This window comes from Drosophila ficusphila, unplaced genomic scaffold (assembly GCF_018152265.1).
Source record: "Drosophila ficusphila isolate 14025-0441.05 unplaced genomic scaffold, ASM1815226v1 contig_791, whole genome shotgun sequence".
Classification (NCBI taxonomy): Eukaryota; Metazoa; Arthropoda; class Insecta; order Diptera; family Drosophilidae; genus Drosophila; species Drosophila ficusphila.
Window position 1 is genome coordinate 18,573,793 of NW_025064737.1, and position 22,846 is coordinate 18,596,638.

A 22,846-nucleotide genomic window follows, 5' to 3' on the forward strand; every position below is an offset into this window, starting at 1 on the left:
GATGCCTCCGCTGCTGGCCACGTCGTTTGAGATCGAAACATGTCGATTAGGGAATTTCAAGAGGCGCCAGTTGCCGTCGCACAGGTGGCTAACATCAGCGCGCCTTTGGGGGAACTCAAACACTGGGTATTTGGTGTTCAGTGTTCGGTGTTCGGTGTTCAGCTGCCACTGCGGCAAGCACGCGTCTTAATTGCTTTTGATGTTGAACTTTGAGCCGGCGAGCTGCTGTGCAAATATTTGCACAATGAAAATCGGGAACATCTGATCCCCAAATGGGTTAAGCGAAACGAAAGGAAAGTCATATTTGATGACCATACAAATAACCATAAAGCAGCTGCAACTGTGCAACTCCACTTACTATAATCATTAAAACTAAAGGCTCTCCTCGTTTGGGAGGAAAACCCTTCGCAAGTAACATAAATCGATTTACTTTTATTGGCTCAAGCTTTCATTTTACGGTCAAAAAGTCTATGTTCGCCTAACTTTTCTTTTGGTTTCGAAATAATAAACGTCGTGGGAAAATGGGTTGCCTTTTGAATCTATAGCTCAAAATTTCCTGTAGCCAAACTAGGGAGGAAAATACCACCATGAAGGCGAAACCATACCAAACGTACTGAAGGTCCTGGACTTGCATGGCCCTGAATTCTCGATGGGGACTCAAGTCCACGAAGTGCATTTCTCCCGCTTCAATGAGCTCCGTAAAACCCGTGGACATCCAGTGAAATGTTAGTCCTGTTTCCGCCAACTCCATTATTAACTTTTGCACGGGTTCCATGAAAACTGAGTTCTCGTGCAAAGGAAATCCAAAAGGTATGTTGTTGAAAAAGCAGAAATCGTCGCGTTTCTGAAAAAGTGGTCGAGAGAAGACCTTTTGCTGCTCGTTGATCAACACCCATCTGTTAGAGCTTATCATGTAGCCGTACCGAGAATCCATTGTATCGCGACGAGCCAGATATTGGTTAAAATCGGGTTCAACCAGGAACATTTTCTCGTACTTGCGAAACTCCAAAAGCCGGCCAACCAACTCGGCATATTCCGGCTTCCAGGCCACAACCTTCAATCTAGAGGCCAGAATATCATCATAACTTCTGAAAGCGGGTTGCTTTGGTGCAGTGGTTACATAGCTGGAGAAATATGAGTTGTACCAGGCAGTGATCAGGATACCTAAAACACAAATCTCTAGATAAATACCCCTTACGAGGGTTGGAGCTCTAAGAACTTCAACGAAGGATTGTCCAAGAACTCCTCTCAAGCAGCTGTCATGAAGTATATATTCACTATAGTTTGTCGCATAACCATGAAGCCTTAAGGTGCTGGTCAGCAAACATGATATAATAACCAGAATTCCCAGAGTTAACAAAAAGGCAGCCAGTTCAAAGACCCTCGTGTAATACTCAAAAGGTGGCACATCGGCCTCCACTGGCAGCATTACGCACCAGTTCAACTGTTCGTAAGGATAACTAAAACCATATGGCGGAATCGTTGGATAAGTCAGAGACATAGATATATCCACGGTTTCATTTCGCACTGCTGCCACTGTTTGCATAGAAGGTGCAAAGTCCAAAGGATTTTTTCCCACCAATGGTTGGACAAATCTTACATTGTACTTCTGCTGAAAAACATTCATAAAATGACCCACGGTTCCGTCGTAAACCACTTGACCCTTCTTGTTTCTGTAAGCAATCATACGAGGTGTAGTTCCTCCAATAATCACTGGCATCTCATAGCCATGCAAATTTCTCATGCGATCGGGAAAAATTGGTAGCGATTCTAGCCTGGGTTCGTAGATTCGCTCTTCTATTTGTAATATAGGAAAATGCGAGTAGCTGTAAAACGTTGAGGTTTCCTGGAAAATAAAAAACATCATTTTTATGAAGAAGCTGTTATTTTAAATACGAACCTCGAAATCTTCAAAGAGAACGATCACATTCAACAGCTTTTTTCGCCAGCAATACTTGAATAAATTATAAAGCATTTCTGTTGAAGCTTCCGATTGTATTAGAAAAATCACCCTAGAAGTGGTCATGTGCCTAAGATTCAACACCAGGGCTTTTAGAAGACCAATGTGGTTATCCAAATTCGTGTCATTAACAAACACAATCGAAACCAGTCGCCTGTTCATACTATTGTGCAAAAAGTAGCTCACATTCTCGTTCAACCGAAGAACAGGCACTTCAAATGTTTCCATAATATCCTTTGACAACGAACTGCCATTCCAAACCTGATCCGGCAGACTGAAGTTCCTGTTCTTCATGAGCAGCACGTACTCAAAGTCGGACTCCAGCTTTATCCTGTCCAGTAATTCAATTACCGTTGCGCCACCAACCAGGGTAATCAGGCAAAGCCCACTCAGGAACCACATTGGGCCATTCATCACGATGGCCGAGGGACAACTGCATGACACTGATTGATGCCGCTGCACATTTAAAGGGTTGCTAATGAATCCGCCGACGACATCGCTAATGGCTAATTCCAATTAGCAGCCCGCGTTAACAAGTCGCTGGAGAAAAAAGACAACCAAAAAACAATTCCCATGGGATTACACAAAAACAGCTCATATTACGCGAATCAGACAAAGTTTGGTTGGGAAATTAACAATAACTTTTTTCTTCCTTTGGCAATTAAGGAAAGAACATAAGGGTATCTTTATAACACCTCGTTGCTGTACGAATAAAAAGACTTCAATTAGCGAGAGTGCCAAATGCATTTATTAAGTGCCTTTATTATTGAATAAAATTTTAATAAACATACATATTGAATTTGAATCTTTAACTGAATTACAGTTCAGCTGTTCGCCTAAATACACTTTTAATTTTTTGTATTATCTTTAGGCGATAAAACCTTATACACTCCAATAGAAAAACAAAGGTGGCCAGACTTAGCAGAACTCCAACCATTATCCAAATCTTTTCCAAGTCCTCTACTTTCATGGGTCGAAATTCATGTGGAGGACTCAGATCCCTGAGCTCCAATTTTCCGGCCCTAATCAAATCCGTAAAGACCATGTCGCGCCAATGATTAAAAAGGCCCATTGCAGTCAAATCGATAATAAGACGATTCAGGGGTTCCTTAAATATCGAGTTTTCCATGATGGCAAACACAATGGGCACCGTGTGATATACGCAGAGATCCTCTTTCAGATTAAACAATGGAGAACTAAAGACCTTCTGTTGCTGGTTTACAAGTGACCACTTCTCAAGTGGCATCATGTAGCCATATCTTGGATCGAACGAGTCCCGTAATTCCAGAAACTTTGTGTAATTGGGCTCCAAACGATAAATGGACTTGTATGTCTCCATGTTTTTGGAAGTTTCAAGAAGCATTTCGTATTCTGGTGTCCATATAACAACCTTGACATTCGAGTGCTTGATGGTCTCATAACTAGTAAATGGGGGAAATTTCGGTGCACTGGTCATATAAGTGGAGAAGACTGAGTTGTACGCGGCGGTAATCAGCACTCCAAACACGCAAATCCCCAGGTAAATACCTTTCACCAAGAACGGTGAGTGGAAAACCTCGTAGAAGGGTTGGGACATCACTCCTCTTAAGCAGCTGTCGTGAAGAATATACTCACTGAAATCCACTCGATATCCATGCAGACGAAGAGCAAAAGATAATATTAATGAGGTAAGTACCATCACAAGCAGAGTGATTAAAAATGCCGAAGGACTAAACACCATGCTGTACAACTGACTGTGTGGCACCTCCTGTGGCACCGGCATCATGAGGCACCAGCTCATCAACTCGATGGGGTAAGTAAATCTAGAAAACGGAGGTTTAGGATAGTATGCCGCCAGAGCGAATTCCACACTGCCGTTTCGCACGGCTCCTTCATATTGCTGAGCAGGAAAAATAAAAGACTCATTCAAAAAGTACTGCTGAACCAGTCGGCAATTAAAGCGCTGTTCAATGCAATACTTTAAATTGCCCACCGGTCCTGAAATTTTCAGCTTGCCATCCTTCCCACGATAGACAATCAAACGGGGCGCAGATCCTCCAATAGCCACTGGTAACTCATAGCCATGAAGGTTTTCTAAACGTGGCTCGAATATCTTCGTACTATTTTCGAAAGGCCTTTCAATAAACTGCAAGATTGGAAAGGGTGTGTAGCTGTAGACAATCATAGACTCCTGAAAATATATTACAAAATCCACAGGGCGTCTGATTAAATTTTCACATTCACAAAATATATTAATCCAACACATTATATCATAAATTATAACGTTGTCATGTATTTTCTTGTACCCTTTTACTTACTGATTTACCTAAAATGCATTGGGACTTATGAAACACGCCGTCAAGGTAAGTTGTAACAAAATGTTTAGCAAACCTTTACAAAAATAATCTAATTAATAGAAAAGTGCATGTTTCTGGCCAATCCTGGTCCTTGCAACGGACATTTTAGAATGTTTGCCTATGATTTTACAAACAATGGCTGTGTAATGTTTATTTACGGTGGTTGTGGTGGAAACCCAAATCGTTTTCAAACAAAAGAAGAATGCAGAATAGCTTGTAATGCTCCCGCAGATCCTGAAGATGATGTTATTACCTCCACGGAAAAATATGAATTTACATTAGAGCAGAAGGAACTACATAATAACCCAACTGAACCCTCTGTAACCCCACCACCAATAAGTGAAGAAGTCACCACGAAAAAGGAAGAACAATTAGTAACTTTAAAAGAATCAATGGAAGCCTTTACCCTCTTTAATTTTGAGCTGTTTGGGTAATAATAAAATCTCACCTCGAAGTCATATCCAATAGCCACGACATTGAGTAATTGGTGATTCCAACACCACTCCAGCAATGGTTTTACTTTTATCGACTTTTCCTTTAGAACCAGAAGAATCGGCGTTGTATTCAACTTTCGCAGATAAGAGTGCATTAGTTTTAGTGTTTCTTCTGAGGATTGATATATGAAAGCAATGGTAAGGATATTGTGGGAATGATTATCGCCCAATTCTTCGCTATTTTCGGTCATCTCCCTAATCTGAACGATGGGAACTGGTAGTTGCAATAAGATCTCCTGCCAAATGGGATCCGAGTTGCCCAGCAAAAGAACGTAGTCAAATTCAAGATCACTTCTCAGATTATGAATTAAGTTGCGGAGAGAAGAATCTCTACCAGGATTGAAGAGAGCCAAGGTGGCTAGCAGAATAGGCAACTGACCCATGCCGACTTTTGAAAATTTGTTTCGGTTTCAGCCTTTATGTTGGTTCTGCTGTTGTCATTATCTGCCCCCATGGGTAATATTTAAATTCATTTCACTCAGCTCGTTAGGTTTTAATCACATGCTAACATCAACAAGCACCACATAAAAAATTTGACAAATTGAGTTTAGTAGATGTATTGCTGTCCTTTTTATATTCACAGAAGTACCTATATAAGCCAACCATCACTTAATTGAAATATTTAAGCGCAATTCGTTTAAGAATCGCTAAGAGGATTGCCACATTGGGATCTGATAAAAATTGACCGATTTGTGGCTACTGGAAGTGCTGATTTGGGTCTCCTACTGCAATTCATGGAAAATTAAGAAAAATCTGACATGAACAGGGGTCAAAAATTGGACCATCACCGATTTCAAAAATTCCAACAGGAATCGTTCAGGTGTTCCATCACAAATGTTAAGAGGTATGCTACTTTAAGATCTGATAAAAATTGACCGAGTTATGGCTACTGGAAGTGCTGATTTGGGTCTCCTACTGCAATTCATAGAAAATTAAGAAAAATCTGACATGAACAGGGGTCAAAAATTGGACCATCACCGATTTGAAAAATTCCAATGGGAATCGTTCAGGAATTCCATCTCAAATGTTAAGAGGTATGCCACTTGAAGATCGGATAAAAATTGTCAGAGTTATGGCTACTGGAAGTCCCGATTTGAGGGTACTATTGCAAATTATGGATAACTAGAAAAAATCTGATATGAGCAGGGGCCAAAAATTGGTCCATCACTGATTTGAAAAATCTTAACGCAGTTCTTTCAGGAATTCCATCACAAATGTTTAGAGGTATTCCACTTTGGGTTCGGATAAAAATTGTCGTGGAAGTGCTTATTTGGGTCTCCCTTTGCAATGAATGGAAAATTAAAAAAATTGACATGATTAGGATTTTCTCGTAAATCTTTGGACAGTTTTACATGGACAGAGATACAAAAATAGATTATTATTAGCTTGTGTAGCTTGCTAAATTATGTTTAAAATATCAGCTGTTCAGCTTTAAAAAGTTTATAAAGTTTTAATTTCAAGAAACAAGAAACAATAGCAAGGCTAAAGCGAGGCAAAAATCTCATTCATAAGCGATCCGCCTGACAGATGATCTCTCTTAACGATGCTGCCAACAACAGCATCCACAGTGCTCATTATATTTTTCAAGCTTTTATATGTTTTGGTGCACTTCACTGGATTTGGCTGATGCGTCAGCACTTGACCCGCACTCAGACCGAGTCGCATGCTCCCCGGACCCCAAGTCCTCCAATTCCCAGTCGTAGACGACTCAGCCCCATGCTGTTGTCCGCCAAATTGAGTTGACGTTGACGTAATGCCCCGCCACTTGAGTAAGTCTCACTCACTCGCTCTTTTTTGGCTTTTGTCATTTCTGGTTGCTGCTTCTGCTTTTTTGGTATTTTTTTGATGAAGTGCATCATCGTATGGGGCTGGTCAATTAGCTGCACATACCGCGTATCTCGCACAAAAAGAGTGGCAGCGTGGAAAGCTCAACATGGCAGGGCTGGTTTTCTGATTTTTTTGTCATCAGTTTTTATCTTCGGTTTTGTTTTTTGCCGCCGGAGGTCACGTAGAGTATTTAATTGGCTGGCCTGGGTTGCGTATGCGATGTCAATTTAGCGAGAAGAGCCCCAAAGTTCATAAGTGCCCTGGCGCATTCTTATATAGCAATCTTTTGCAATGCAGAAACTTCACTTAACCCACTTGCAGAACATGGCAATCGTATGTGGTTATTTTTAAAATGTGCTTACTCAAATGGGGTTTTTGAACATCAGTCAGAATAAAGTTTAACGTTTTATTTGAAATATATGAAAACTCAAAGCTTTGTGCCTAACTTTCCTTTAATTGCTTTTGCCAAAAGAAAATGTTTTTATGATTAGTAGCTATCGTTAAGGCGATAACTCATTTGCATAGTGAGTCGACCCACTTTCCGGCGCAGTTTGCCTGGAGTGTCCTTACTCCTGGCACCGGCAGCCTGGTAATTGTTTCTGAGCTCTGCCACTTCCTAGCCAGCTCAGGCAGAGATCATGGCCCCGTTCCATTCGAACAGAGGCTGAGACACTGCCCCAGGAAAGTAACTCATATTCGGGTATGTGGCTGAAGTGCACAACTGGAACCGTAATGCAAGTGATCGTACCTACATCCGACTTTTGTTGTCCAGTTCGGTTGTTCGGTTGTTCGGTTATTGTTGCTGGCCACGAGACATGCACGAGCCAACTGTAACTGCAAACCGAATGCCCCCAACTCCCCCGTTAACCAAAAGCAAAAACGTTACCAAAACGGTAGCCTTTTTGGGGGACGGCTCCCGACATAACCACCAGTACAGATTCAGTGCGGCTCTGGTCTTCGGTCTTCGGTCTTCGGCCGCATTGAAAAGCGAAAGATGGCCAAATGGAAATGGTGAAAATGGCAAAAGGCCAAAAGCGGACTGACAAAATATTTTCGCATATGATAAATGGCACAGTTTAAAGTAAGTCGAGCACTTGCAATTGTCCACCACGTTCCGGGGCACAATGTAAATTTTCCACCGCTGACCATTTGCGCGAGTTTTCCGGAGCTGCGGCTAATGGTGCCACACTAAACATTGCCAGAGCCATAATCTTGGCATTTTTCGCTAGGTCGCCGCTGCCCGAGTGCCTGATTTATGAAAGGGCCTCATAATTTAGCACAAATATGGTCATAACTTTTTGGCTTTTACTTTTTTTGGGGCCAAGCGAGCTGCTAATGAAGCGGCATCGCCAGCCGCCGCCAGAAACCGAAAACCGAAGTCCGAAGACAAAAAAAAATCGCAACCAAAGCGAAACAAAAGCAGCCAGAAAACTCCCAGTCAGAAACTCATTTAAGTGGATGGCCAGCCGATGGCCACTTGTTGCCATCGTTTCCTAGCAATCAGCGGCGAACGTGTCACTCCTAACTGGCCAGGAACAAGCCAAGTTGGGGTGCACTGGAAAAAAAAAAAATTTAATTATCCAATGCCTGGAAGTTTATAAAAAAAATACTACCAAAAAAATGGAGTTCAAAATGAAGTAATAGAACCTATCTAAATAGAATACTGTTTTAAGCTAAATTCTCTTGAACTTAAGACAATTTTTAAAACATACCGTTTATTAGAAGTTTCAAAATAATAAACTCCGTTTTGGTATTTCCCACGATTTATAAAAAGTATTGTCCAAATTTACCTTTTTTAAATATTCGTTAGCTTATAGAGTCTCAGTGATCTCGGTGACCTCCCCGATCTTTTGATCGAAAATTAAAGACACATATTTCCCGTATGAATTGTATGATAATCAAACTTTCCATTTATTATCCTGCAGTGTAGACCGGAGCAAACCATGCCGGACCGTGCCTATAATCATCATCAACATTACCAGCCGCTTGCAATGTGAAGCAATCACGTCCTGGACCCAACTGGACCGAACTCAGCCTGGCCAGCGGCCCCTGCTCCGGACTACTACTACCACTTCTACTACTCCAGCCATGCTTCAATAAATGTCACTCCTCAAGCTTTGCATCTAAAAATTGATGACAATAATTTGTTGCATTTGCCCGAGGGGGTGTGGCCAGCTCCGATCGCCAGTTGCGGCTCAGCTCAGTCCGCAATTGCCACGGACAGACGGAGTTGCCTCTAAGCTGAGCGGAGCTGATCTGCTCCTGCTCCCACTGTTGTTGTTGCTGCTGCTGCTGCTGCTGCTGCTGTTTTCAACACAATTTATACAAAGTGTCGCAGTTTTTGGCGCTTTGCATTTGTTGCTGACAGACTGCCCACCTGCCCGCCCCGCGGAAAGCGGCAACGGTTTGCACTTTGCCGATGCAAAAAAGTAACATAAATTTCGTCATTTTGTCACAAGTCGTTTGTATGCGATACCAATGCACCAAGAAAAATAGAACATACAATTTTATATTTACAAAACAATTAATTAATCAAGGCAAAAGGAAAACCATCACACTAAAAAAAGAAAATGTAACAAAATTTGTATTTAAATCGTTTCTAGGTAAGTTTAAAAAGAGTAACAAAGCCACAATACTTTTAACTACCTTAATTTAAAATATATTACAATTAATTGTTGTAATATTGTACTAACAAATAAAATTGGTATTCCAGTCTCTAATCAACTTAATCGTTTTTGAGGAGTGTAGCTAAGCACCAGGGTTAGCGGTCTGCTATTGGGCTGGGCTAAATCCGGGGACTGCTGATTGCAAAGCGATTTGCCGAATTGTTTTCCCCCACAGTTCCATAAAAATCAACACACTCCTTTGGAGCCCGTTCGCTGTTCGCTTTGATTTGATTTCGATAGCGCATTTTTCAATTTGATAAATTTATTGAGTCGCGGCGGGTTAACAAATCGCCAGCGATGCCTGCCGAGGATAAGAAGGAAGCTGGGGGAAACCCAATACACGAGTAATAACCGAAAAGCATATCTACCTCCTCCTCATCCTGGATGGCACCACATGTTGTACCAGGTATATTCGTATATGGCCATGGCAATCGCCTTGTAAATGGCATCAATTGCGACCTTTTGGCATTCTTACGGAAACATTTCGCTAATGAAACCGATACCTCAAGTGTCAAGACACGATCCGGTTCGAGTTGCCATAGGTTTGGCCTGCGGTCAGTGGCTTCTGGCCAGTGGCAGTGGCTGTAGCATTTACCACACTCCGGCCAACTTATGGCAGCCATAAAAATGTTAAGCACAAATCATTTGCCACATTGGCACCTTTTGGCCGAAAGCAGAAGAAATGGAGCACGCACGTGGCAGTGCCCCGGGGCGAAATTGGATGCCATACTCGATTCGAGGATCCAGGACGCCTCCATTTGGGGTCGCAGCTGCAGTTCGGTTATGCGGAAGCTGCATCCAATCATAATTTGAAGACTTTTTTTTGGCCACCTCGAGTTATGATGACTTTCAAGAGCAATCCCGCGTGGCGGTTAAACGTGAAATGAGATACTTCAGGTGATTTAGATTCCCCTCGAATTGGTAGAAAGCGCTATATTATTTTCGGTCTTCATATTAGCAAGAGGTTAACTAGTAATTTACTGCTTCAAGCGAAATTTTATTAAGGATTTCTCTTTTTTGAAAACTATTAGTTCGCTTATTAAACTTATCACCTCAAGAACATTATATATAAAACTTAACAAGGCCCTTAGGAAATATCTTTCAATTGCTTTATGAGGAGACAAATAAAATCCTCACTCCAAATATCTAAAATTATATACTCAGCTGTACGAGTTGATTATTTCATTACAAAGCAGACAGCTCTGAAATGAATAAATAATAATTCGTTAACAACGGGCACTTGGAGATGTGCTTTAAATGCTCTTGGCCAAAAGAAAACACGTCAAGCAATCGTTCAAAGTTGTCTCGGAGCATTTCGGATTGCGGGGGTTGTGTGGGCGTGTGGCAACAAAAGATCTGCGGACACACCAGCAACTTGCAACATGCAATACTCGCCGGCTGGACGCCGATTTCTTGGGGCTCTTGGGAGGGAAAACAACGAAAACAGCCAACGGCCAACATGAGTACGTGTTTAAACAAATACAATTTGCAATTATATGGCAAGCAAATCAAGTTGAAATCAGCATGCGATTTCCACCTGTGGCCGGCGTCATAATTCGTGGCTATGTTTTCGGTCATAAATCTAGCGATTTACAATTATTTTCTGCCTTGTTTTGTTTCGGCCTCGGTGGAAAATAGAAAAAGCGGAAAATACGTTTCGTGGCACAGTGGGATATGTGGATACATCGTGTGGCCGCCAACAAAAGGCAACTGCAACTGCCCCTAATGGCCATTATGGTCATTTCGTTATCACTTCCCCAGACTCAATGAGGAAACATGGTCCGTGATCCGCTGACAGTCATAAATTTGCATAGGTTTTCGCAACGGCCTCAAGAAACTTCACGTTGAGAGCGAGCTGAAAATAATACCCCTCTTTGGAAAACACGTACTTGAGATGCGAAAAAGATGGGGGAAAAAATCGCAGGATTCGAATTATTTACGATGACGCTAACGAGCGACGACAGGTGGCGCTACGCACTTAAGTGCCATCCCGCTCGCACTTTCTGATAACGCAGTGCGTGGCTGCAAATTGATTTTACGGCGCCGCCCGTGTTGCAGCCCCAGGCAGTCGTCCCCTTTTCCCCCCTCCCCCCTCCCCCAAAACCACAGATCCGCAGCCCCATCGCTCCATCGCCCATTCAGCTTGTCTAAATTATGCAAAAGACAAGTGAAAATTTGCGCTAAGCGGAGCTATTCAATCCACGCAGAGAAAACAAGCATGTTAATAAGCCATGAATAAAATATTCATTAAAAATGTTAAAAATTTAATTTATATTTTAATTTAGAAAATCACAAATATATTTCTTAATTTGATCTTACCATGAAAATAACTAATCAGTAGTTCAATCCCCTTAAAAATAGTCGAAAGTTGATAGGCCTTCAAAACATATTCCAAAATGGTCAATGACTAATGAGGAAAATCTAAAAAACTTTCATTATATTTCGTTTTATAAACCATAATTTTATGCAAAAAACTGCAAATATCACTTGATATTTTTTACTGTGCAGCTTCAAGCATCTCCCGCTGTCAATGGGGCAAATGCGTTATATAAAATCGGCTTGAGGGATTAGCCGGCCGTAGTATGTGTAATTAAAAGTGAAATTGTGGGGTCCTAACGAGTTTGCGGCAGCTGCTAAATGCAACTGCAAGTTGGCCACAGAAACAAATATACATATGAGCTGCACTCGAACTGGAGTTTGGCTGCGTGATTGATGGATGAGTTTGAGTTTGTCATGCAAATTTCAACAGCCCACGATTGGCGGTCCGCTGATGATGATGTTGTATCCCGGTGTCCCCAACTCCCCTCCAATCGCCAGTTCTTCAGAGCCACAAACCCCATCCCAAAACCGCTAACGAGCGGCGCGTGGTCTGGCCCAAAGAGTCGCTGTCTCCAAGCCCGTTTTCTCGGCCATATTCTGATATCATAAATATGAAGCTGTTTTTATTAAAAATTGCCTGATGCCCGAGTCTTGGTCTAAGCCATTGGCATGTGTGTGGCATATAAATTGCATTGCGCTGGAATTTTAATGACAGCCTTTGGAAATTAATCTAACGCGTTCGCCAGCCAACAGAAGAGCGTTGACTAGCCCAGTCACATATGAAGCACTGAGGATAAAAATGTCTTATTGCATTAATTAGGTAATAATCTTATAAGTGGGGCTTAACAGATCTAGCACGTATAAGTAATAAACTCTTTTCAAATGTTTATCTAAGATATAAGTAAGGGAACTTAAGTTGGATAAAGAAAGTAGGCTGGTTTTGTTTTCAACATATTTCAGTTGAATTAAATTATAGTGAGCAAGGTGTGTTTTATTTTCAGTGCAGTCCCCACACATCTTGTTGTGGAACTAGTTTGGCAAAGTGTCGCAGATGGTGGCTGTGGTTCCCGTTGTGCTATTGATTGTTTACTGAACTGCTGGGCCTCCGCTGGAGCCCTGCCTACTCGGAGATAGATGGATATGGATATGGTGATGGGATTGGGGATTGGGGATGGGATGACTCTCCCCACCTCGATCGTTATCGTTGAAAAGGGGGAGAGAAATAAAGAAGCCACCGGCTGTGGATCTAGTGGCTTTCACTTGTCCCGCATTTGCATGGAAATTCCGCGCCAATTTCAGCGCAATTAATCGCACAGCCGAGTCCGATCTGGAGACGCCCCCAACCAGCATCCTACCAACTGCCTCCTAACAACTGCCTCCCACCTCTATCTTGTGGCATCTGCTCGTACCATCCTGGCCAGAAAACCAGTTGCAGCTCATTTGCATGGCGGCTTAATTAAAACGGTCTGTGGGTGGGTGATTGGTGGGCTCTCGGTGGGTTCGTTGGTGGCTTTGGCCATCAGCTATCAGCGTCGCTTTCTTTGGCCAATTTCTCTCTCGGTTTTTTTTTTGCACACACACGTTTGCCTTATTTATGAGAAAAATTCGTGGCACATCTGCCGGCTTCCATTTAGTCAGCGGCAAAATTCACTCCGCTCATAATTTAGTCAACGGCAGGGAGGAAAACAGCAAAAACAATAACCTCCACGGCCGGCTTTCATGGCCAAAACGGTGGCAAGAGTGGGCGGGCTGGCAGGCTGGGTTTTGGTCATGGGAAAAGCGGCATCTCCCCGTCGAGCCAACCTGACTGATTGAGCACACCAATATCCAGACGATGTTGAAAGTGTGTTTTATCAGCTGCAACCGATCAGAATGTTAATGGCCTCGGGGAAATTAATTGAATTCGCATGTGTGTATCTTCTATATTTAATTTGACTAGGTTATCGGATCTTCTTTAGAGTTCCGATGGATGTGGTGTCATAGAATGATGGGAGATTCCAGGATTAGATTTATATTTGGTTTTCTGGTTCTGAAAAACAGTCGCTTAAGAATAATTAACCTTCAAAATAAACTTAATTAAACAGAATTCTTTTTTTGTAATTCGCTATAGATCATTTGAAACTATAATTCATTAGTCATACTGAAGCCAACCCTCTCAGGAAGTTATTTAAATGACATGCAACATTGTCAAGTGCATTTGCTCCACATTATAAATGGATCAAGATGTGGGCGTGAACCGCGTACTTTTCCCTTCCAATCATCCTGTCAGAGACTGGCTAATAGATCGACCATCGTTAATGCGACAATTGAAATGCTTTCGGTTTTTTTAATCCAGGCCAGAACGAATTCGGTGGCAACAAGTTGGGGAAATAGTCCACAACAACAACGGCGACAGAAAACGTTGTCAATTGATTTTCTGCACTATTTCAATTGACCTCACCGCCAGTTGATGTTGATGTTGCTGGTTTTGTTGCTCGGAGCAACGGTAGCAGACCCATAAAAGTTGCCAAGATGCCGGAGTCGCCGATTCGTAGACAGTGCAAAATGAAACGAATTAACAATTTGATGTAACTGTGATTTTTTCGTTTGGGTTTGGGTTTGTTTTTTTTTTTTTTTTTTTTTGGGTTTTCGGTCGCACACGCCCTCAACGAAGCGAATTCAAGAGAAATGCTTATCGTGCTTCAAAGAAATCCAGCAATACGAACGGCAACGGCTACAGCAGCGGCAACAAAACATGAAATTGAAAATGCCAAACGCTAAAAGACAACTAGACAGACCGTACCCAACCCTTCTCCTCCTTTACACAGAAAAAATCAAGAAATAACTTTGATTTAAGCAGATCAAGTGGATATAGAGATCTAAAAAAAGTAGTTTTACTTAGTAAATAACATTTTGGATTTCAGCTATACAAAGCTTTTAATAAATTAAAAAGTAAATACAAAACCAAATTAAGGGTTTTTCTAGGTTTAAGAAATGAGTAATTCTTTTAAATTGTAGAAACTATTCTACATACTCCTCATATTTTGTTTCTGTGCACCGGATCAACAATGTAGAGCTTATAGTAAAACTGTAACGAAACCCGATTGAACCCGCCATGGGTGGCGGTGGTTTTTGGTTTTGGCTTTGGCTTCAGCAACAACAATAACAACAACAACCAAAACGGCGGACCTGAACCTGGGACATGGACAATAACATGTACGAAAAAATTTCATTGCTGGTGCTGGCCGGGCTTTTTGCTCTACGGCCACGATTCGGGGCAGCAACAAAAACGAGAGAAACCAAAAATCTCTGTCAAAAATCGCTGGCGGGCAGCTGCGGGCCCAGCCCAAGCACATCCTCACGAGCAACAACACCAGCAACACGGCGGCAACAGCAACAGCAGCAGCAACAACATCGACAACAGCGACAACAAAAGACCGAACGAGCGATCGGGAACAAAAAAAAAGAAATAATTAATATGCCTCAAAAATATCCCGGCCAGCTTTTATGACAGCCAGCGGTCGAAGGGAGTATTGCAACTGCAACTGCAACTGAATCGGGATTGCAGCTGCACTTGGACGCTGGCCGCTGGCAACAGCAACAGCAACAACAGCAACAGCAGCAACAACAGCAGCAACAGCAGTTTAACTAACGGCTTCTGTGCTTGTTGTGCTGCCGTTTCCGCATCTCGGTGTCGCCTCAGAATGTGCACGATTTTCCTTCAGATTCAATTTCAAGTGCAGCAGCAGCAATAGCAATGGTAGCAGCAATAGCAGCAATACTAGCAGCAGCAACAAGGGGCAAGCGCCGCTATTAAGTCGACGACAACAACAAGCAATAACCCTAACCGATGGAGCCGCCGGCAGTGGTTCGCCAGCTCAGCTCAGCTCCGCTCAATTCAGCCAGCTCAGCCAGCCTGCCACTGTCTGCCGCTTCTTGCCGAGATTTCTATCTTTGATCTCTTACTCCACATGGAGCAGCAGCAGCAACCGCAACAGCAGCAGCAACGTGGAGCATTTGCCGCATTATGTGGCAGGGCAGCCGGTGCTGTCTGCTTGTTAAATTGCTCATTTAAACCATAACGAAATGGTCTCTGCCTGGGGACAGCTCGAGAGCATGTGCCTTCCTAGAATCAGCCCACTCAGAAAAACAGAAAATAAACAGATCACTTTCAGGTTGCTTGTAACACGAATACCCAACAAAGTGTCACCAGTGGCAGGTTTGTAGTTTGTGTCCTATTTAAAAAGAGCTTGAATTGCATAGAACAGGAAAAATAATTATTTTTTTAAATGCAATTTACAGAAATTTTAATAAATTTAAGATTTTTGCGAAGACAACATTTTTAATAGCATTTTATTGAATATTTATATCAGTTATATTGGTTTTGTACTGAATGAATTTGCTGAGTTTAGAATTTAATGTTTTTTAAATTAAATAATAATTGAACTGTCTCAGTTCTTAGTTGAAGTTCCTAATCTTATTTAGAAATATAAAACACTTTTCGTTCAGTGTAGCCACTTGTCTCTCATTCCCTCCTTTTAGATGGAACACCGCCATCGATGCGGCGGCCGTGCAAATTGCCCAGAGTCATGTGGCGACCAAGTTGCCAAAGGCATTTTTAATTAGCATGCAGCGGAAATTAGTCGACTCCAATGCTAATGCCATTGCCAGGCAATGGGAACCGAATAGATTTTTCGGCCGCAGGCTGAAAATTCAGACCCCATCCCCCCAGAGATGTTAACATTTCTCGATTTGCGTCATAAGCCTGCGTCAACATAAATTACGGGCTGGGAAATTGGAATTTATCGGTGACATTGCGATAACGAGCATTGTGAAAAAGCGCTTAGGAACCGCGACAGCTTCTCAAGTGGCACGACACACGCAATTATATTTGATATTTTTATGGCATATGTATGTGCGTTTTGCCTGCTTTTTGCCAGCTTTTTGCTCGTTTCGAGATCCCCCTGAAATGTTGACATAGAAAGCTGACAATAAGCGCCGGCTTAAGCCCGTTTTTTACTTTTGTTTATAATGAAAGAATTTGTCCATAATTAACCAGATTGCCGCGAATGCGATATCACACCAATGACAGCTTAAATATGGCCAATTTCTCGTAGATCTCTTAAGCTTACTTTCTGGCTTATGGTTTTCAGACGCAAAAAAATACGCCACTTGACCAGCTCTTTTTATTGAGAAGATGAATCTGCATCCCCTGAGGTGACATCGTTTGGTCCGGGGGCACATGCCAAATTGGTGTCACAAAACCGAATCATAAATCAAGCAAATTATTATTATTATTATTGGCCAGCACATCTCGGACACATGTGAGCCACATATATAGAGATATCTCCCAGCAACAGATCGTAGAACAAGCGCCGAGCATCAGATCTCTCGCTCGCTCTTTCGACGGCACTTTGGCTAGGAAAAGGCCATAAATCATGACAATACCCCAAAGCCGGCTACCCCATCGACATAGCTCCGCCACAGCCATCCTCCATGCTTCACTGGACAATCATAATAATCACAGCCGGCTGCCGCACCACCAGCAAATGCAACAGCAACAAATGCAACAGCAACTGCAGCAGCAGCAGCAGCAGGAAAAGCAGCAACAAAAGCTACTTACTATGTCTGCGTCAAGCCGATATGCAACTGATAAAAAGAAAAACTGTGTAGAAAATATACAAAAAATGAGACAACCCGAGTTGGCTAAAATACCCTAAAGCCTGCTAGGTGTATGGCTAAGTTTAGTTGCCGCTTATACCTCTGGCCTAAAAACTACAAAGAAACGTTTGTGGCTTAACATTAATTTACGATCTGTGAAATTGTACATACGAGTTGTAGGCTGATACTTTATTTCATCAGCACTTCTTATTGATTGATGATTAATAATTAACTTGCGAAATGGCAATAAATCTTTATTATTATCTTTTTTGCTGTTTAATTGGCAAAAGGTAGTAAAGGAGATAAAAAGGAATTAAATTTGCAGTAAAGTAAGGGAATTAAATATTCGTGATTTCCCTCGAATTTATTTGGTTTTCCATCGCATTGATTGTTTTCTTTGTTGCGGCTGCCGCTGTCTCACTTGCTCCCCATCCTTCGGTGGCCAGCAAGCAGGAAAATTGACAATTGCGCACCTGCTTCATTTTCTTGTGCGGCTGCCGCCGAACGGCAAGCGGTCAACAACAATGCCACTGCCAATGCCGCGGCATCGTCTGGTTAATGGCATTTAACGGTCACCAAAATGCCCGCTGTGTAGCAGTAAACTTTCCAAAAAAAAAACACAATAATAATAATAGATAAATAGCAAAAAAAAAAAAGAAAAACATAAACCAAAAGGAAAACTATATATTTATGTGGCCATCGAAAGCTTATGGTTAATTTTAATGCGGATACCGGAGTTACATTGTAGCCAATGGTCGGATTTGCATAATGCTAGGGAAATATCCCTGGGCCGGCATAAATATTTCATAAATTGCATAAGCCGCGCATTTGCTCTAATTGTATGCTAATTCGGCCATGCCCCAAATAAATCAAAGCCAGTTGAGTGAGTTATGAGCGCGGATTTCATGGCTTTTGCAGCTGGTTAGCCATCGGAATGGGCATCGAAATGGGTAATGGGAAATCGGCATCCTTTGTTAAGGGGCCGGTCCTAATTAAAAACTGCTTATGGGGGCCTATCAAACGGCCATCACCGTTGGCCAATTAAGCTGGCCAACGGAAAATATACGAAATGAACCTGACCGACCGACCAAACGCCAGATCAATGAGTCGTTGATGAAGTTGTTTTGATAACAACGGACCATAAGGCATAAGGCCCGGCCCTGCCTTAGAAAACGTGCGCAATTTATCTAAATCAGTGCAGCGAAAGAGAGCTCTCCCCCTTTCGCCATCGTGGCCACTTGACAATTGGCATGGTATCGGTATCTCTGGAGGACCTGCTCCTAACTTTGGCCTCCGCGCAACCGAAAGATAAACATCATAAATGCATTGAAATGTCATTGCCAAGTTTTGTGCTATCAGTCGGCTACCAAAAACAGCCAGGCGGCGATGGCGATAATAACCCGGGAGAACATATAGTAACCCCAAATCGATGGGCACGGCCTCGTCCGAGGGATCCAATACCATTACCATTACCGTTACCCTTTATGCAATTACAAGTACGTGCAATTGCATCGGCGCTTAATTAGAGGCACTGGAAAAGCAGAAAAGCAGAGAAGCTGAAAAGAAGAAAAGCTGAAAAGCAGGAGCCAGCGAGCACTTGACTGCTCCGCTGACTGACTGATGATTATTTATCACCGTCGTGAGTCGTGCGACAATGACACGAGATTGGCCAAAGAGCCAGGAGGTTGGAGGCTGTAGGCTGTAGGCTGTAGCCTGGATGGCCCAAAAGCCCCAGCAGCATCGTTAGCAACATTTTGTCTGCCACCAGACTGACTGACACAGGCTGCTCCTGCCCCTTGCCATACATGCCACATACAGATGGACCGATGGACCGATGGACTAAGGGACAGAGGGACGAATGGACGGACTGACAAACAGACTGGACGGCCGGGCACTCAATCTTTCAATTTGAGCTGCACTTCAATCAGTTCGGCTCGGTTCACTTTGGTTCAGCGTCATCATTTTGGGGCTGACGTTCTGTGAGAACAAAATTAGTTTTCAATCAGCAGAAGTGCCTTATGTACACTGACAAAATTCCGAGATTTATTTCGGATTTTAATGGATAGATCACATAAAAACACTAGGTAAAAATTGATTCGAACTACAAATATTCGTTCATGTGTAAATTAAATTTAAATGTTTTCAAGGAATTGGAGTTTTTTTGAATATTTATTTTTCAATATAAATTATATATTATTTGGTATTTTTAAATCCGCTATTGTAAATAACAAAACTAAATTCTCTAACTTTATTGTTAGTGACATAATAAATTGTTTATTTACTCTGCTTTCAAATCAAATTAGATTCGCTGAGGTTTCTAACAATAATTTTGCTAATACCTGGAAATCACTTGGTGATTGGAATCAGAGCCATGCGGATAAGTCTGACCTTCTGGGCGTTGCTTTGCGCACTTTTCTGGGCAACCGAGGTAAATGGAGCCAAAAAAAGAAAAAAGGATAATATACGTGCGAGTCGTATAGATAAGGTAGGCGGCTTAGAAATCCTTCAAGGTAAGTCAAGTAAATAAGAATTAAGGCAGAGATACCTAATAGTTGGTTCTACTTGCAGAGAAGTGCCTATTTATACCCAGTTACGGAACGTGCAAGAAGTTCATCAAGGTCTTTGGCTACGACTATATGTCCAACCGATGCACCGAGTTCATGTACAGTGGTTGCGGGGGAAATCCCAATCGGTTTCCAAGTGAAATCACATGTCGAAATGTATGTTTTGTGAATACCAAGTCGGAATTCGAGGAAGCTCCAGATTACTATTCCGAATACGATGACAAATAAAACCAAAAACTGTAAGAAGTATCTAATAAGCTAAATTTAAAACTGAATAAAAATGAGCTTACATACTTTACAATATTTACCTTTAAAAATAAAAACAATAAAGATTTTTATATCTTTCTTATAAAAAGGTATTTTAAGGAGCATGTCTTTCGTTATTTTCTGATTTAAAAAGCAATATAAGATTCTGAATCAGATATTTCTAAGGAATTACTTTAATGTCTTGGCTGACCCGCCTAGGCTAGTGCAACAATTTATGGCTCTAAGTGCAATAATAAATTGTTACATTTTCTGGACCCCACCCCTGGCCGATATGAACGATAAGCTCCGCGCTATATTAGTGCATGGCTAATGCCCAATTCCCAACCAATTTGTTCTATGCGGAAGTTGAGCGACCGCAAGTCGCGCACTCAATGCAGCGGAACTAAACCATTAACGCCTCAAAAGCGAACGATACTCGTACATTCTAATGACTTTATTATGAGCAATGCAGGGCGAATGCGGTGCAGGAACAAAAACAATGTGGCACCGCGTGGCAACATGTAGTCATAAGTTGTTGCAGTTGATGTTGATGTTGATGTTGCTACGACTGCTGCTGCTGCGACTATTGCTGCGATTGTTGCTGTTGCTGTTGCTGTTGCTGCTGCTGCACCCACCCAAAAAAAAGTGACGTCAGGGTGCGGCGTAGTCATCGCAGATCGGTCGGCGGCTCTGGGCCTTTCAAGTGTGCAGTTAGCTGAAATGAATACCGGGCCAAATGCACAGACCGAACCCAAACCGAGATCAGGGCATGACAGTATATCAGTTGACGTTTCGCGGCTGGCGTTGACAATTATTTATGGTAATAAACAGTTCCGCTAGAGCTCTGCTGGCACTCTGCTCTTCTATCGCTGGCACTAAATCCCGAGATCCGAAAATATCCAAAAGCCCACATAATGCGCCTCTAATTGCTGCAAAGTCGATGTGTTACAATAACCATAAAACGTTACGATTTCCACAATCCACAATGATCGCGGGCAATGAGGGGCAATCTTATAATATATATGCATCAAATGGAGGGGGAAGGAGGGGAAGTTGTGCACCAACGAACAGTTCACAATTTGTAAGGCAACCGAAGTTCGGTTTCATTGTCAGCCAGCAATGGCGAAAAATGGCAAAACAAATGGCCGGTGTCTCATTAATGCCACACAATGGTGGCAGCCAACGGCGTCCGAAATATGCAACATTCATCAATCACACAGCAAGCGAGCGGAGCTGACCTGAGCCGATATACACTGGGAGAAATATAAGCAAAGTTCACGTTATTTAAATAATGTTTTCTACTTGCGGTTAGAAATATAACCCAATACATAATTATAAATATTTTTTTATTTTGTAAATATAAAATGTACTTAAAAACATTTAGCAATGATCTTAGCTTGTATTTCTAAAAAATATATATTGAAATATTAAAACTCTCTTCATAAGAAACCGTCTTTGTAGCATCATAGTTCTTTTAAATAAGTAATTTTCAGTCCAAAAACTACAAATTCAATAAATTTGTATTTATACAAATTGCCCAATAATTTTGTTAAGTGTAACTCAGCGAATGAGAATGAGTTCACGCGCTGCACTTGAGGTCGAATATGGACTCTGGACGGACGGATGGACGACGGACGGCCGGCGGAACGACTGTGTGCGGATTGATTTGCTTGGCGCATTTTCAAGTCAATTACACATATTTGTGGCATTTGCGGCAATTGAGTATGAAAACTCATGCGGTGGGTCGTTGGAGCAGTCGTAGGTGTTGGCCGTCTGTCTATTTTATTTGTTTGCGGCTCGGTTTGTTTGCCAGTGTGCGAATGTGGCATGCCACAACAACTCGCCGCATGTGTCCGCCCACAAAACGGAGCTCTTGGGGCTGACCAAGTGAGTCACGTTGGCAGTCGGGCGAGCCATAGAGCTATTTAGCCATAACTCATGTCGCAGTCATTGCACAACTATCACGGGGGCACACGGTCACCAAGGGGTTAAGCGTTGGCCCTTATCAAAACAGCTAATAGAGGAGGCTTAAATATTGAAATACAAAAGTTGAAATATTAGGTGCGCAACTAAGTTCCCGCTGTTTTTTCGATAAAAATGAAACTTTATATTAAAAAAACTTTAACATCTGAATCATTGAAAGTATTACCCATCGCTAGACACAACTTTTTCCCATTTTCTGGCAGAGCTCGTATACCTTGACGCCAGCAGTTTTCATTTTTTGAGTCTATCCCCGAATCAAGCCATTTTTTGATGTCTTCATATGCGTTTAACTGCCGATCAGCCAGGCCATGTGCCATCGAATGGACCAAGTAAAAATAAGACGGCGCAATATCTGGGGAATACAGCGGGTGGGGTAGGACTTGCCATTTGAGCGTTCCCAAGTAGGTTTTAACAAGCTTGGCAACGTGATGCCGAGCGTTGTCATGCAGTAAAATCACTTTTTCGTGCCTCTGCTCGTATTGTGACCGCTTTTCGCGCAGTGTTCGGCTCAATCGCATCAATTGAGTTCGATACCGTTCCCCAGTGATGGCTTGACGGGTAACTCCTAGTTCTGAAGCAAGCTTTTCTTGAGCTTGGCACGAATCCTCTTCGAACAAGGCCTCCAACTTAGCGTCTTCGAAGGATTTAAGTCTTCCTTCACTAGGACTGTCGTCAACATCAAAATCCCCGTCTTTGAAGCGACGAAACCAATCACGACGTCTTTTTTCGCTCAGAGCAGCATTGAGCTGCCGCTTTTTTCAAATGGAAGAAGAAAATCAACACTTCCCGCAAATGACGGTTTTTTGGCACA

General features: G+C 42.2%; 4 protein-coding genes across 4 annotated transcripts; 2 read left to right on the forward strand and 2 right to left on the reverse strand.

The window, feature by feature from the left end:
• Positions 1 to 478: 478 nt before the first annotated feature.
• Positions 479 to 2,730, reverse strand: LOC108091590. The gene is made up of 2 exons (XM_017190865.1): positions 1,901 to 2,730; positions 479 to 1,846 (listed from the first exon to the last, which is right to left on the reverse strand). The coding sequence occupies exons 1-2, from the start codon at positions 2,372 to 2,374 to the stop codon at positions 479 to 481; spliced, it is 1,842 nt and encodes a 613-aa protein (XP_017046354.1). The 5' UTR covers positions 2,375 to 2,730.
• Positions 2,731 to 2,777: 47 nt separating this feature from the next.
• Positions 2,778 to 5,173, reverse strand: LOC108091591. The gene is made up of 2 exons (XM_017190866.1): positions 4,745 to 5,173; positions 2,778 to 4,130 (listed from the first exon to the last, which is right to left on the reverse strand). Exons 1-2 carry the CDS (start codon positions 5,171 to 5,173, stop codon positions 2,778 to 2,780), a joined length of 1,782 nt encoding a protein of 593 aa, XP_017046355.1.
• LOC108091715 (kappaPI-stichotoxin-Shd2a) lies at positions 4,173 to 4,788 on the forward strand. Its single transcript, XM_017191056.1, has 2 exons — positions 4,173 to 4,302; positions 4,357 to 4,788. Exons 1-2 carry the CDS (start codon positions 4,230 to 4,232, stop codon positions 4,728 to 4,730), a joined length of 447 nt encoding a protein of 148 aa, XP_017046545.1. The 5' UTR covers positions 4,173 to 4,229; the 3' UTR covers positions 4,731 to 4,788.
• A 14,414-nt stretch (positions 5,174 to 19,587) lies between the features above and the next one.
• Positions 19,588 to 20,165, forward strand: LOC108091608 (early lactation protein). Its single transcript, XM_017190889.2, has 2 exons — positions 19,588 to 19,752; positions 19,811 to 20,165. The coding sequence occupies exons 1-2, from the start codon at positions 19,614 to 19,616 to the stop codon at positions 20,032 to 20,034; spliced, it is 363 nt and encodes a 120-aa protein (XP_017046378.1). The 5' UTR covers positions 19,588 to 19,613; the 3' UTR covers positions 20,035 to 20,165.
• Positions 20,166 to 22,846: the final 2,681 nt, after the last annotated feature.